At 34.5% G+C, this 17473-nt stretch overlaps 1 protein-coding gene across 4 annotated transcripts in view; it reads right to left on the bottom strand.

Annotated features, from left to right (window-relative positions):
• ERBB4 (erb-b2 receptor tyrosine kinase 4) overlaps positions 1 to 17473 on the bottom strand; it is a 1045679-nt gene that overhangs the window by 135692 nt on the left and 892514 nt on the right. For all 4 annotated transcript variants that reach the window (XM_045559045.1, XM_045559047.1, XM_045559044.1 and 1 more), the window contains exon 20: positions 16432 to 16617. In XM_045559045.1, the coding sequence (XP_045415001.1) occupies positions 16432 to 16617 (186 nt within the window). The remainder of the gene's footprint in view (positions 1 to 16431; positions 16618 to 17473) is intronic.

Raw genomic sequence — 17473 nt, 5'->3', positions numbered from 1 at the left:
AGCATAACTTTAATATATCTTCATCCATGTAATCAAGAAAACATTTGACCTAACAGGTATAAGAATAAATTTACTAAAATACTAGTAGAGTCACCCAAGTTACATTGGTATATTAATCAAAGTTATTTGGTAAGATTATTAATACCAAGCTAGAATCGAAAAATCTTAATTGAGAACAGTTTTTCATGTTCTCATCAGTTGTAAAAAACTTTGCAAATGCCTTACTAAAATAAGAGATATCTTTTCTGTAGAATTTTTCTGATTCATCCATCTAATACACTGTACATTTGATTTGTTTTACATAAGCACATCTGAGTCTTTTTGTGCAACTCTTCCTTGCCTGAGTCGAGTATTCAAAACCCTGTTTAATAACTAGTGACTCAGGTTTGGTTTGTTTTCTTATTATGAATTTTTCTTAAATAAATAAATGTTATTCATGCACTTAAAGCCTTCTGGCCCCCTTCCTGCTTTCCATAATATTTGAAGTATTCTGAGTAGGGTCCCAAGAGCACACCACAGATCCCTCTGTTGCCTTGGAATATAGTTCATCTGAATTCTTTTAAAGGACTAAGTGACCCTGGATGTCTCTTTACCTGTCTCATGTTTCAATGTCACACTAAACATGCCTCCTCTAACCTTTCCAGTGTGAAGATGATCCTTCTTAAGAGAGAAAGTGGAAATAAGAGAGGAATTATTTTGTATTCTGTTCTCTTTATCATGTTTTAATTTTCCCTGAGCAATAGAACAATTCTTCCTTATACTGAAAACTTTAAATTTTGAAGTCCTTTCCATTACTCATTGCACTTTACATAGCCTCAATTCATTCAGCACGTTAGGCTTTGTGATAATGTTATTTTCAAGTTTTTGCCAGTCTTCATAATTTGTTCTTGATTTTATATGCTGTTTTCTTGTGAACATCCTTAATATATCTGTGAGTCATGCAAAATGTCTATTAAGTTACAATCTAGTTAAGTATTGGTGATATTGCTGATATCAAATTTATTGCCTATATAAACAATGTAAGCTCATTTTGCTCATTATCCACTTTCTAAGTATTATTGTAAAGATACTTGTACCTATAAATATTGGCCCTGACCCACCTGATTTTCTACACATATATAATCTATTCACTATATGCTTATTTTGAGCACCTGTGCTGCAGTAAACACTGTGCTGGCTGGTGGAAATACAAACATGAATAATACATAGCATCTACCTTTTAAGAATTATAGTCTGGTAGGGGAGAGAAGCTTGTACAAAAAATTATAATGCAATGGAATAAATTAAATAAATGTTTTAAGTCTCATGAAAGGATCCAAGAGGAGGCAAACATCTGATGGGGACAGAGAAGGAGCTGGATAATGAATAAGATGATGGTATTTAAGCCAAGTTTAGAATCCTGAATAGGGTCACTAGAGAAAGATTTGTTTTTCCCAAAGGTATTAAGCAACTTTCAATGGTTATTCTTTTAAATCCACACATGGCAGTACAGAAAGTCCTCATTTAACATCATCGATAGGTTTGGAAACTGTGACTTTGAGCAAAACAACTTACTGAATAACAAAACCAATTTTAACATAAGCTGATTGATATAAATAAGAGTTATTTCACTTAATGTCACAGCAATTTCCAAGAACCTATCAACAACATTAAACGAGGACTTACTGTATTAGTTTCTGGAGGGAGGGGTCAATGTTCTCTCTTTTTCTTTGTGATTATGTCTAAGAAACCCACTTACCATTCATTACCTTTTCTGAGGAAAGGGTACAATGTGGTCTTTATTTCTTTAAAGCCTCTTGATCAGATATAGAAATTTTCAGTCAAATACACTTTTCTTGGTTCTCAAGAGATGTATGCTATTCCTCACCAGAATACCACAGCTTTGATAAGCTATGAAATAAAAAAAGAATAAAATTCTAGTCTTGGACTCTGTCTATATGGCTAGTTATTCGATTCTAAATCCTCCTTTCTTTTCAAAATAAAGCAATAGGAAGAAATCAAGCAGCTTTTTGTGTCTCCGTAGACGATCTTTTAACTTACTACACAGGGCTTCAAAGTCCAAGTCCTGGAGACATACCTTTGTTGTTTTAATAGTATTATATTATTTGTTTCACCATGACCTATAGTTAATTGGGTTGATTTGACTGGATTTCTTTTATACCCAGAAAGATAGTCTGTTTCCTCAATATTCTTGTCAGATCATGTCGGTGCCTCCGTTTTCCTTAGCAATGGTTAAATGAATACCAAAGCTCAACCGTGGGAAAGTTTTTGTAACAGGTTGTCTAAATCATTTTATTTCTCCGTGACACAAAAGGCATTCTTCTCCATCAGACCTTTATGCTTATAGCTGTTGCGATTTCCACTGATGCATATTTTCCTCTTCGTTTCTAGTTTGTTCTAATTGTTAAATATGTTTCACAGTATTATTGTGAAGATCATCAATTTCTTACCATGTATGAGGCATAATTAAACTCTTACTGTTCATCAGGCACTGTGCTAAACTAAGCTTTACACAAGTTAACTGACGCGTGAGTTAACATTTGCAACTCTACTAGGTAAATACTTATATTGTCACCATTTACAAATAAGGAACATGAGTTTTAGAAAGATTAACTGGACCAAAACCAAGGATGTGATACATGATGGAGGTAGGGTCCATATTTTTATATTGGTATTGATCACTCGGATTATCACTTTCATTCCACCTAGGAACTCTTCATCCTCTTTAATAAACTGGAGCATAGAAAAGCATTCCTCAAGTCCTTTACTTTCACCTCTGGAAGGGAGATTGGCTTACATTTATAGCAAATGTAATTGGTGAGTGCCTTAGGCAGAAAGACAAACATAGTACATGGCCTGCAGGTTGCTGGAACAGTTTTCTTAATGCCACACTGCTTGGGCATCAGAATGAAGCAGTCCTTTGCGGCTTCCCCTGGACATTCTACCTCTAACACAGGCAAGGAAAACTATCTCTTTGCTCTGGACTCCTGGTTGTAACACTGTAGCATGGGAGAGAAGGGGAAAGGCTCTTCTGACTTCAACCTAACTTTTCCATTTGCCTCTTCTTTCCGTTAGTTCCACAGTCCAAAGTAATTACAATTCATATGACTCGTTGAGGCTCTTTTCTATGGGTCTGTCAATTTGGTGCTAATTGGAGTGACTATTCTAAATATTCCATATGCTACACTTATATATTAATGAAAATAGGAAGCAAGTTGAAGATTGTCCAAAAATTTGTATTTTAAACTTCATTCCAGCAACTTGAGGAAACTGGAACTATTATTTGACAGCTTTGTGTATGTGTGGCCAAAGGAGTAAAATTTCTTCTGCCTAGTTGTTTTTTTTAAAAAACTCCTGTTATATTTGAAATACAGATTCCCCTTTAAATACACAAGAATGCATTTTCAAATTCTTTAGAACTATTAATGGCCAAAACTCCCCTAAGAGTGATTTCTTTTGAGTCCTAAAAATCACAATTCCTCAAGGACATACGTGTAGCTGATTTACCCACTTATCTGACCCAAAATAGAGGTTTTTAGATTCATTCAATCCCAACAGGGAAAAGTACACCCTAGGTAGTATTTTCTTGTTAGACAACTTTTATTTAGAGTGGTGAATGAGTAAGTGAGTAGAATACGGTAATATGTATTTTTCCTGTTCATGGTATATGTGTTTTGGGATAGAAAATTTGGAACTTCCAATGTCACAATTTTTGTTGAGAAGAAATTTAATTAAGTTGCAATGGGGGTGGTTTTGCTGATGAAATTCCTGATTCTAGTAGTCCACTCCAATGTTTTCTCAGTTTAGGAATTGTTTTTCACCTTTCTTGCACTCACCAGTAGGGAAAGTAAAAAACAAAAAGCAAAAAAAAAAAAAACAAAAACCAGAACAAAGCACTATCTCTGATGGCAGCAACATCAGTAACTTTAAGAATACTATTTCTGTGGGTTGCATTTTCAGTCTTTATTATAATTCTCCCTTGTCTACAATCCAATTTCTTTTAGACCCATATGGTGCCAATTTCTTGAAAGCTTATTGTAGTAATATTAAAAATCTCAATCTAAATATTAAATTAGCCCTCAAATCATAAGAAATAAATCCATGTAGGCTCACAAAATTTCCCCTTCAGGCCTTGAGGTTTAAGTTATTTGTTTTTCTGTTTCTTACGAAGAACAAATTGTTTTTAATGTTGCATTTTATAAAGGACTTAAAATGTGTGGGTGTTCCCCCAAAGTACTTGACATTTGTGGCATTTTTAAAAACAATCATAACTTAGAAAAATCTCAATATTTGAGTGATGATAATAAAAAACTGCTTTGGGCTGAAATTCTGTATTCTGTATCACAGTCCATAGGAAAATTTCACAGCCAAGTAATAAACCTGGAAAATATGGGTTTATAATGGAGATGTTGACAGATTCTAGCAGGCTCTGCTGTAATATCTTGAATCTGATTTAAAAGAAGTTTTCAATAATGTTTTTCCAAGCCAGTCTTTTGGGGAATGCAAGTAGGGAAAAAAACAAAACAAAACAGATTTTCCACTTTCCACTACCTCTACCTCAATGATTGATGAAAATGTGTGGACTTTGTGGCCAGAAACCCCAGGGCACCTGTGAATAAGATCATGGGCACTGGTAACAGGAGAATGAGCACGAAGAGACTACTGTCCTGTAAAAAGCCACCCACTGAAAGTCCCACTGCACAGACATGTTTTGACATAATAATAATCCAGAGGTGTCATATAGATTATACTGGTATGCTCTCAGATGAGGCTAGTAATGGAGTAAACTATCACCGTACTTAGTTATGTTTTATTAGAAAATTTGCATGGGAGAACAATAACAAAAGTGACTGAGATAATGAGGTAATGGTAAGTACTCTAAGTCATTATATTGATACATAATCTATGCTATCCCACATTTTCCACAAAATTATGGTACCAGATACCTGCCATTGGTAAATTTTTCACATCAAATTTTACCAATTATGATAGGAAATACAAAATATTACCTTCAATTATCTAATTAATGTGAAAAACCAGTTAGGCAAGGGTACCATCAATCTGAAGTTGCTGCCTTGCCCTGTCCCTGGAGTTATGCAATGTGGTGGTCCTGAGAAAGGCAGCATAAGGCAATGCTTACATCAAGCAGAGGAGACTATTTGTGGCAGAATCATAGCTCCACGCTTATTAGCTATGCAACCTTGGACATGTTATATGACGTTTTTAAGTCTCGGTTTTTTCATGTAAAATAGGAAGGATGTGAACAATAACCACAAGAGTGATAATAATAATAATAGCTGACATTATTGAGTGCTAGTATAAACCAGACACTGAGTTAGGTACTTTGCATATATTAACTCATTTAACACATTCACTGCCACACGGGGCCTCGGTGTTTTATTAAGACAAAACAATCCTTTCTAATTTGTTATTTTTTATTGTTTTCTGTGTGTGTGAGTTACAGGCAAGGAAACCTATGATTTTAGAATTAAATTGTCAATATTAATTGTAACAATAAGAACATTAACAAGCAAGCTTTTCACAAACCAACTGCAGGGTTTTGCTTCACGAGGCCCACGGCTCAAAACTACCTTGAGTTAAACACAACTCACATGGCAGTTCATGTGTTAAACATATAATAGTATCAATCTCACCACTTTGTTTTACGAATTAAAAGAGGTATATTGTGTACCTCATTTTCATAATGTCAATGGAAATGTTAGATAATTTTATTACTACAAGATTGATCTTTTTTCATGAACAACACTTAGGTTAAAGAGACATAAGGGTCCCTATTTTCTATTATTGTTGCTGTCATGCACTGTCATTGTAGATCTATATGAAACCAAACTATGACAAGATGACCTGTTCCACAGAAGCCCTGATTACAATCATGTAAGGCTGGTTGTGTTTCAGGGTCTGGGGGGAATTCATGAAATTTTCTCAGCTCCACCACAGAGGACACTTGTCTGTACACTCTTAATTTAGGGATTTCTCATATTCTGTATTGACCCTACATTTTTCTAACCTATCGTAGTAACTGAGTCATTTCAGGCTGATGTTCTAACTCAATATATCAAAGCTTTAAAGATATAGCCATCTAAAATCTTTAAAGTAGAATATAAACAGCTAGAATCGTAACTTTTTTAAGTATAAAAAGCTAGGGGCTGGCATGGTAGCTCACACCTATAATTCTAGTGCTTTGGGAGGCCAAGGTGGGAGGATTGCTTGAGGCCAGGAGTTGGAGGTCAGCCTGGGCAGCATAGCAAGACCCCATCTCTACAAAAAATAATTTTTTAAAAAATTAGCCAGGCATGGACCCATGCACCTATAGTTCTAGTCACTCGGGAGATTGATGCAGTAAGTTCACTTGAACCCAGGAGTTTGAGGTTACATTGAGCTGTGATTGCACCACTGCACTCCAGCCTGGGAAACAGAATGAGACCCTATCTCTGAAAATAAAACAAATAAACAAAAAAGTAAAGTAGAGAAGTACATGTCATAAGTATATAGCCCAATTAAATTTCATAAACTGAGTTCACTCACGTAACCGGCATCTGGATTAAGACAGCACTAATGTCGCAGAAGCCATCCCACCCATATTAGCTAGATTTCCGTGGAAATCTTTAACCTTGTATAAAAATTAGCTTAAGGATATTCTTTTAGTTAGCACTTAGTGCATTCTCCATGAAAGCTTTCTAAATTCTATTTTATTTTACTACAGTAACCTTGATATTAATAAATCTTAATACATATCAGAAAGGATATAAAAATATATGAGAGAAGTTATTCATTTTATTTAAAAAAATTAAAATATCTAATTTTACAGCTCAACTTAATCTGGCACTTAATCTACAAGGGACTTCATAACAAAATCTTTGGCTTAAACCTTAGGTACTACAATTTCTAATAGAGCAGCCCCATTAGCAAACTGTACTCATGCTAATGTACTTGCTTGGGGCGATAATCATCGGGGTCCCCAGTTCTGGTCCTTGCCAGTGAAAGTGTACCAGGAGTGGGTGATATAGTATTGTAATTATACAATTAGCCTTGTCAAGGCATGAAGCATTGGGAATAGCAGGATCTTGAAACTTAAAATGTGGCCAGCTGATAGATGACTATCATTAAGCTCATCCTTTGTTCACTTTGTGATGGGGTAGACACTGAGCTTAGGAAAAAATTCCTTAATGAAGGATAAAATCTTTGACCCAGAGCCACTTTTCTTCGTGCACTAATAACTGCTTAGCTCACCCTTCCTTTCCACGACTACACATATATTTTGTTCATATTTCACCTTAGTCTAATGAAAAATAACGAATAGCTGCCACCAAGGTCTTTATAATCAATCAAATTTAGACAATAGAAAGTGAAATTTTGTACAAATACTGCTCAGCCTAATATTTCTAATCATCACAATAACGGCTCTCAACATCTTTGGCCACAAAGAACTATTCTATATTCTAAATATAAATTTCTCTTACTAATATGCTGATATTAAGATATATAAAAATACTACATATGTCTACATTTATGCATATTTATGTGTATGTGTGACATACACATGAATAGTATACAAGCTATATATATTTTGGTTTATCATGTTTGATACAAAGCAGAATTATTCTAAATTTTTGAACTTTCTCAGAAGGAAGAAGATTGTCATAAAGCCTTAACTGCTTGCGCTCATTCACTTTCAGCCTGTCTTCATTATTAACCTAATTTTCCTCCTCCTGGCTCCATGCCCTCTGGGTTTGATTGGGCTATCTCTCTTCTGCAGCCAGTGACCTTATAAACTGCTTTCCTATGGTAAGTAGAGGGTGCAGAATATGAGAGCAGATGTTTCCAGGAAGTCATTGTAAGAGGATCTAATACCACCTGTGTGTTGCATCCCTTCTAGCTTATATAACAACACAGATCCAAGTTCATCTTCTCCATAGCCACTGTTATGGAATATTTCTGTACAAATCTAGAGGATACTCTTTGAAATAAGACTGCCAAATTACTAATGCTATAATCAAACTTAGTGTCCAGAGTATTGTAAGTCCATTTTAACGTACAAAGCACAAACAGTTCAGAAAATGTTAAAAAAAATAGTCATTATTACAAATATAGATCATGGCAAGACGAGTGCAATTAAAAACAAAGAAGCAAAGAAGGAAGAGGCATGTGTTGTTCAAAGTAATGGCATGAGGTCATAAAATAGCTTTATATCTTGATGGTGGTAGTGGTTATGTGAATCTACCCATGTGATAAAGTTTTATAAAACTGCCCATAGACACACACAAATTCATGTAAAACTGATGAAATCTGAAAAAGCTCTGTGGATTGTACCAATGTCCATTTCCTGGTTGTAATATTGTACTATAGTTATGCAAGATATTATCATTGGGAAAACTGGGTGAAGGAGAAATTGAACCTCTCTTTAAATTTTTTATAATTTCCTGTGAATCTACAATTATTTCAAAATAAAAAGTTTTTTTTTTTTTTAAGAAAAGTTATTGGGAGAAAAAATTTGGTCATGGTCAAAGATAGAAGGAAGAAAGTCTGTGTTTTGTCTTTAGTCCCACTATAGTTTTTCTGTTTCTAAGCAAATTACTTGACCTTCTCATCCTTTGTTTATCCTATCTGCAACAAAATGCAAGCTCTATCTTTCCAAATTACTGTAAACATCTTGAAATCTGTTGGGAAAATAGCATCCTGTGCATACATCTGAAAGATCATGAATATATATATCACAACTTCCTGAAAGCAATGTTGTAACACCCATCTACCCTTACAGTTTTAGAAACAAAAGCCATAGGGGAGCAATAAACTAGATATGCCAATCCTCTTACTTTGAATCTACATTTTAGAAAATCACTATGTGCCTCAATTTGCTACAATACCAAGTCTCACAATGTCATGATTAACAGATGTAATTGTGAATACTTTACACATATAAAATACAATTTAATCCATTTGGATTAGGTAGCTTTCACTTTTCTGTCAAAAAAAAATCCATTAAAAGTACTAGCTAAAGCATAAATTCACAGTACAGAAAGGAAGTTCTTTATTTTCTGGATGTGTATGGTAGCTGAATAAAAAACCTTTGCCATTTATAGAAAGGAGTAACTTACAGGCTGAATTAGAGTTGCTCAGCATGCCAAACAAAGCCACAGGCAAAGCAAAGCAAAAGGGAAGCTTGCTATTTTATAGGTTAAAACAGAGAAACAAGAAAAAAACCTAAATGACTTTCCTAAGTGAGAGACCTTCATATTTCATGTAAACCCCAGGAAATAATTAAGGCTTCAGTGCAATTCTGGGACCTGTGCTCTAGAAACTGCCTCAATAAACTTCATTTTCATCTGGTAGAATTGAGATTCTCTCTTATTTCTTCCTACCCTTTATACACTGTCCTCCTTTAAGGCAATGAGAATTTGGCACCTAAATAAAAAGCACGAGATTGTTTCAGGGAGGGGATGAACACGATTCAAATTCAGCCAGGTGCTTTATCACCAACTTGGGAGGTTGCTGTTATTAGACATTCTGATATACAGATCAAAAGGGAAAACTATTGGTGTAAAGGGAATATTAAAAAAAAAAAAAGCCTTGGAAGGTGAACTAAAATCACAACAAGTATTTGGAGGCCAAAATAAGCTAGCTGCCTCATGTAAAATTCTATAGGGGAAAAAATTTCATCAGCTCACTTAAGAAGTTATCACAAGAAATGTATGAGCTCATATTTTAGATCAATATTTCTCTAATACCGCAGTAGTTATATCCCCTAAATTATAAATGAGAGGTCCACAGGTATTGCAAATTTGGGCATCGGGGGTGGTCTGGCTGCCAGTTAATCTGAACTGGGATGTTTCGGGTGGCAGGGCAGTATATGGATTCAGGTCCTGGCTGTGTCAGTAATAAGAACTGTGGCCTTAAATGGACCCTGTCACCTGTTGAGGCTTCGGTTTCCCATCTCCCACACAGGCACATCAGATGGTCTCACTTAAAGCTGGTATCTGTAAGGACCTCCCGCACCCTCAGGGTTCCATAAAGCCCTCTCAACACCCTTCTGCTGCTGCAGTTACGGCTCAGCTTTATTTGTTTTGATTTTAAAGTAACATTTCACATGAAGAAACAAATTTATGCCTTAAGAAAATTTAAAATCACTGAACTAGATGATCTTCTGGGGCTCCTTCCTGCACTTAAAATTTCAACAACCTCTGATATTCATTTTTAAAGATTCACCAGTTCCACAAAAGGAACTTTTCTGGGCTGGGTTCCTTCTGTGTCATTTTTCTATTGCTTTCCTTTTCTTTGTTTACACGGCAGCAAAACACTTTACTAAAATATCAATTGGTGTTTTGTGCTTGCTGCTTTGGAAGAAATAGGAAAGTCTGTGTGTTTCTAGCCTGGGCTCCCTATCTGGAAATGGTTTTTCAGGGTTTCTGTACTGCAGGACCTAAAATTGCAATTCTGAAGCACCGGCACCCAGGAGATAAGCTTAAACTTAGGTTTTGTTATTTGAGAAATTGACTTATTTCTATCTAGCCATGAAGGTGGAACGTAGGAGAGGCTGCACTCAACTACCTGGAGAAAAAAAGATTAGGTTCTTTAAGTTTGAAGAGGGAAGAGGGAATCACTGCCGGCAGTTCCAGAAGGGACTAGGGTGGGGTAGGAAGGGCCTGTGCTCCTACTCTCACTCTACATCTACAGAAGTGACAGGTCTCTTATGGGGTGGTATGTGGATGGACACCCAGGCCCTAGGGAATGACCAGCAAGGGACAAGAGTTTGTAGGAACATGCTCTGGCCAGGTTGACTGGGGAGGGGAGTTATGTGAAGTGGAGCCCTATGACGCCAGCCAGCCCAGTCTAGTTCAGCTCACAGAAAGCCAACACCTCCAACATGTGAGTGAGCTCAGCCGAGATCCCAGAGCCACCCAGCAAGCTGAGCTCAGACTCACGAGCTATAAACACTTATGTTATATGCCAAATAAAAAAAGAGAAGAACACAATGATTTGGAAGCTGTATAATTGTGCATTCCTGACAGAGAGACTGGAGAGCCCTTCTGCTATTGGGCTGAACAAGCAGCACCTTTATGTACCAATGACAAAATTCAGAAAAATGAAGCCCCTGCCCCTGTTTGCTAAGCGCCTTGTATACCTCTTCAGATTCTTCAACAGCTCTAAAAGAAACCTTGTGAAGACTTCCTAATACATGATTAAAATGGGATTTCTAGCCAACTCTGATAGGTGCGTAACAAGCTGGAATAATTTTCCCTAGTTTTATTGAGATATGATTGAAAAATTAAAATTGTATGTATTTAAGATGTACAACATGATGTTTTGATACACACACAAATTATAAAATGATTACCACCATTAAGCTAACACATCCGTAACTTCACTTGGTTAGCACTGGTGTATGTTTTTTGTGTTGAAAACACTTGAGATTTATTATTTTAACAAATTTCAAATATATTATACATAATTGTTAGCTGTAGTCACCATTCTGTACGTTAATTTTCCAGAATTGAGTCGCTGTATAACAGGTCAACATCTCCTCTTTTCCCCTACCCCAAACCCCCTGGTAACCACCATTCTACTCTCTGATACTATGGATAATTATAATTTAGAAAAAAAATAATGTAATATTCCTTGAATCTGGCATCTCAGACCACATTTATATCTGACATGAGGAAATGATGAAAACAAACTTCTCTGGAACAGACTCATAATTTTTCTTGGAATAAACCTCAAATGAACCCTTTATTCATGGAAAGGTAAAATAATCCTCTTCCGAAACGAATGGCTTTGAAAGTACTGCTCAGTGTAATTTTTTTAAAAAGTCATTAATTACCAAGCAATACTGTATTAGGAAACATGTTAACTATTTTATTTAAATGTTACAACAACATTATGTAGTAGATATTATTACCCTAATTTTCAGATAAGGAGGCTCAGAGAGTTTAAGAAACTTGACCTAAATTTTCCAGCTAATGACTGGTGGTGTAGGGATTCAAAGCCAGATCTTTCTAATTCTGAAATTCACTTCCTTTCACTTTTATAATAGTAGGTTTTAATAAATGTTTACTATATTCATGAATACAATTATTAATGAGCACTAGCAAATAAAGGGATATACATATATAATATATTCTTATTCTGCGGAAATTTTTGTCTAATTTTTTAGATTAGTATGAATTGTTCCTATTTGTTTACTAATTCAAATTGGGTAAAAACAGGCTTGATGCATTTTATGCAGGTCAAGTACTTTATTTGACAAAAGAAGAAATGACTTTTGAAGGTCTTATAACTATGATCCAGGATTCAAATCCAGATTTGTATTTCTGTATGGTTCATGTTCTTTCTGCTATTATGCTATCTTTCTGTTGAAGCCATGTCTAAATTAATTAATTTTGATAATAATATTAAATAACATATTTAATATATTTAAATAAATATAGATTGTTATTTTGCTTAACAATATAATAATATCTATTAAGCATTGAAGCTCTGGCAGCAATTGAGCAAAGCTGATGCATGATCCCATTTAACCATCACAACAGCAATAAGCTTATATTCATTTTATAGCTGAGGAAACAGATTGAGACATTAAGGAATTTGTCTAAGTCATTATAGATGATAATTAGTAGAGCTAAAACTGTTACTGCTATCTTCTAAGTCCAACCGTAAAAACTGCTGGGTGGTGCCATCTCTCATCTCGCACTACCTGAAGCAGTGCTCTTCGTTTACTTGGTTACTTGGCTTACTTGGTTCATCTTTCCAAGTGTAATGTAAGAATTGTGATAGGTGGATTTTAGAATCTTGTTTTTTCTTGAATTCCCAAAGCTTGAGATAGCACCTGCCACATCGTAACTCAATGTGATGGTTAATTTTATAGGTCAACTTGATGGGTCAAGGGTGCCCAGACATTTGGTCTAACATTATTCTGGGAGGTCTGTGAGGGTGTTTCTGGGTAGACTGAGTAAAGCAGATTGCCCTCCCGGATGTGGGTAGGCCATGTTCAATCAGTTGAAGGCCTCAACAGAACAAAACAGCTGACCCCTAAGTAAGAGAAAAATTTCCTGCCTGACTGCCTTTGAACTAGGACATCAGTTTTCTCCTGCATTTGGACTCGAGCTGAAACATTGGCTCTTTCTGGGTCTGGAGTCCACTGGCTTTCAGATTAGAATTATATCATCGGCTCACCTGGTTCTGGTGCCTTCAGACTGGGACTAGAACTACAGAATGGGCTCTCCTGAGTCTCCAGTTTGCTGACTGCAAATCTTTAGACTCATCAGCTTCTATAATCTCATGATCTAATTCTTCATAATAAATATCTTTATATAATATAATTATATATATATCATATTGGTTCTGTTTCTCTTGAAAAACCTAATACACTTAATATGATTTTTAAATTAATAAATAAATCCCTCCTAACTTAACAAAGACTGTAGATAATTCTCCTTGGGGATTCAATTCTCAAATCTCTAGTTAAAACATCATTCTAAAAAATATACCAAGACCTTGCAAAAATTCACTGATTAGGCTGCCTTTTTTATGAAAAAAATTATTAAACACTGCCTGTCTACAAAACAATTAATGACTTATTCATGTTTCTGAGCTTAGTTTTTCATCCTTAGACTAGTTTGCAGTGTGACCCTGGGAGAGTAAATGAAGGTGTTTACCCTCAATAAAATCTCAACACTGTGACAGATTTATGCCATTGACTTTCACAAAAGATCTTATGACAATTCATCATATTATATATGCATTCAAATTTAAGTAATAGGAGTAAAAATAATAACTAATAAGCTATCATCCTTTTTTCTCCCAAAAGTGGTTATATAATTACAAAAAATAATCTCTCTATTTTGATTTTAGTTGTGGATTGTCATTAAATGGAATTTAGCTCTGCCAATAATACTATGACTTTTAATTTAAATACTTATCTTCTATTCTGCTTTATAAAATATAAAAATTTCTCTGTCAAAATATGCCCATGGAACCCATTCAAACAATTGATATTCACAAACTTCTAAATGGTATTAAATGCCATTATTATATTATTAAGCATAACAATAAGTACCAATTTCATCTTTTGTATGTTAGTAGTGTTCTGGTTCTTCTCTAGTCTAATTTTAATTTTACAATTTGCATATATGGGCATATGACTGAGATCATATCTACACATAGTGTCTCCTCTTGACCAGAAACAAATCAGAAATGTCAGCACCTAGTTTGTGCATTTAAATGACATCAGATATTCAGATTTGTGTCTTATTTTAATTTATGCAGAAGGAAATGACTGGATCAAATGAGAAATTAATGTTTCTTATCATTCAGTATAGTTACTACTAGAGAAAAATGGAAAAGAGGAAAAAAAAGAAGGTAAGTGAAGGCTCTGCTCATGTAACACATTCAAGCCTTAAGAAAGATATTACATCTGTGTACAGAAGAGGCATTCATTTCTTAACACAGGAATCTGCTCTCCTTCCAATCATTGTGAACTATGTTTTTAAATGAGGGAGATTCTTCTCTTCTCTTTGTCCTTCCCACTAATTCCCACCCTGCCACCAAAAGTAAAAAACTAAATAAATAAATAAAATAAGATCCACAGATACCAGTCCATGAGCCACATACACACAAAAAAAATCAGATTTAATTAGCTCCAATTAGGGATATGGTAAGGACAAGAAAGGTAATTTGGTCATAAACAAAATAAAGTGGGAAATAAAATAAAATTAATTGAGGGAAATCTATTAAACTGGCCCCAAATCATGCTAATCTTTGAGACAATCACGTTTTGTCAGAAAACATAAATGCTATAAACAATCTATTTGCAAAAATATTAGTGACAGTGTCTTTACTTATAGCCAGAATCTAAATTATTTGGTTAAACATACTAAATTCTGATTATTAAAAATATTGAATGAGTTTTATTACTTTTATTTCTTTTTGGAAGAATTTTAAGGTGGGTGAATTTACAACTTAATCAGGTGATGATCTATAAATCATCTTGAAAGGTATAACAAACCACTAACATATCTTTAGAATCATCCTTTCAAATAGTTTCAATGGTAAACCATGAAAAAAGAAAGCTCTTGGAATCCTACATTTGAATTAAGCTGCAAATCCATTAGAGCACCAGAAGAAAATCTAACAAAGTAAAATAGACATGTAAAGCTCTGAGGAAGGTTTCAGGATTTTTACAAATAATAGCAGCCTACACTCAGTATTCAGGCTTTCCAAATACAGCAGCAACAACAACAAAGAAACTACAAATAACATTTTCCTTAGAAAGGAGTCAGGAACTAAAATTCTTGCAATATTAGGAAGCCAAACCAATATTAACCTTTTCTAGCTTAAGACTGACATGTTAGAATTTTTTTCTTTGTTCTACTTCAATAGTACACTGTCTTATTCTAAGAATTACCCCTAACCTCAGCTCTTTGCCAGGTCACTGGTGATTTCACATGTTTTCAATATTACAAACAATTCAATTCTTCTGACATGAAAATTAGAGGTCATGATAAGAACACAGACATCTTAGGAACCTGTATAGGAAAGCACATGAGGATGGGAGACCCAAGTTCTTTCTTCTAACAGTCAGAAATACTGAATTTTAAAGATGAGATTCCCTCCTTCCCCAAGCCCAGCATGGTCTAAGAACAAATGCTAAATTTTTATTAATACAAATGCTAAATTTTTATTAATACTAAGTGCTTCAATAGTTTGAGATAAGATTTAAATTTGGAGAATTCACATAAAAATCCAGAATTCTGAGTGCTCTTGAAAAAATTGAAAGACCAGATAACTCTGGTCATAATTCCCAAACCACAGTCCCCTAGAGGGTAGCAGATGGCAGATGTTCTCTAGTTTGCCACAGAGCCACTGTCCCTATCACCCCAGACTACATCCCTTATGTATGTATGTTACATGCCTGAGCCTCTGTGTCAAACCAAAAAGCCCAACCGTTGAAGATCAATTGAAAATTATCAAAAAGACTAGGAAAATATTTAGAATTTGATCATTTGTAATATTGAGAATTGAACATACAGGCTATTTTTCAAAATCATCTAAATATGGAACAATTCAGACATTGAATCTTTTCTTTCTTGGATTTTGTTTGTTAATTAGACTCTGCCAAAACAAAAAGCCAAACAAATTCAGGATAATGATATTTCCCTGACTAGTACGCTATTTGTGTTGGCATCTAGTCAATACAATACAATGGCACAGTACAATAATACAAAAATATATATCATATGTTTAATCTGTGGTTTGCATAAAGGTACCTCCCTATCATGTATCTTTCAATGTAGCAAATATAATTTGTTTTATTTAAATAGGTTGCAAGGTTTGGCATGTTTTCCATATCCAAACTGTTCCAGATTAGGAAATATTAATCCAGAAATGTCATTTCCATAGGAGGTGATGGGCACTTACCTTAGCTATCTGGACACACCAGTTAAGCAGCAGCTGTGATCCGATGTTATCCTTGTGTTCATGAACGTAATCCAGTAGGCAGCCATGGGGCATAAGCTGAGTAACCAGCTGGATGGTTGGGCTCAGACACACACCCAATAACCGGACTAAATGTGGGTGGTCCATACTTGCCATGATCAGAGCTTCCTGAAAGAGTAAGATACAATACCATCATCTCAACTCAAAAGTTCCTTACAATTATAGTTATTTGCACTGTACTAGTGCTGATAATGATTTTGAAAATGCACTCTCACTGAATAGAATCAATTAAAAATGAAAAGACATTATTGTAACTATTCTATCTTTAAAGCAATGTAATTCAACAAAATTAAATGAAAAATAAAGACTATACATTTATTAAAATGGAAGCTGTTATAGCATAACTGCCTATATAATTAGTAGCAGTATCTTCTTCTTTATAATATGGAAAATATTAGCTTTTATTTGCTGCCAGGTAAGTTGAAATAAGTCCTAACTAATACTGTGTATTTTTAACATTTAACCTTGCTTCTATAGTACAATAATCTACACACATTTAGTTATTTGCAAGTAGAGTAAGGTGACCCAAACTTAACCCATTACTGGTATAGATTTGGACAGCATACAATGGTGTAATCTATAAATTGTAAATAGAAAAACATAAATAATTGTCAGTAGTATGCCTATTGTCAATTTATATAAAAGAATAAACATTTTAATAATATTTTGTTCTATAATTTTATGTCCTCAAATTTATTTTATTTTCAAAATTGCATGTGATGTCTTATTCATAGATTCATGAAATTTGAGAACTAGGTAAGACTATAAAAATTAGTCTACTCCAATTTCTTCATTTCATGAGAAAATTGGATTCTAATTTTTTTATAATAAAGCCACCTTTGCTTAATGGAGATAAAAATGGACACATGATGGTTATTTAGTGCATCCTAAAATTAGTTTCCAATCAAAAGTTACTGTTTTTATTATAATTTGGAACAGATATAACCATAGAATATATGTTATA

This window comes from Lemur catta, chromosome 8, assembly GCF_020740605.2.
Source record: "Lemur catta isolate mLemCat1 chromosome 8, mLemCat1.pri, whole genome shotgun sequence".
Lineage (NCBI taxonomy): Eukaryota > Metazoa > Chordata > Mammalia > Primates > Lemuridae > Lemur > Lemur catta.
Note: the sequence above shows the minus strand (reverse complement) of the source record. Positions and strands in the feature narration are given on the sequence as shown.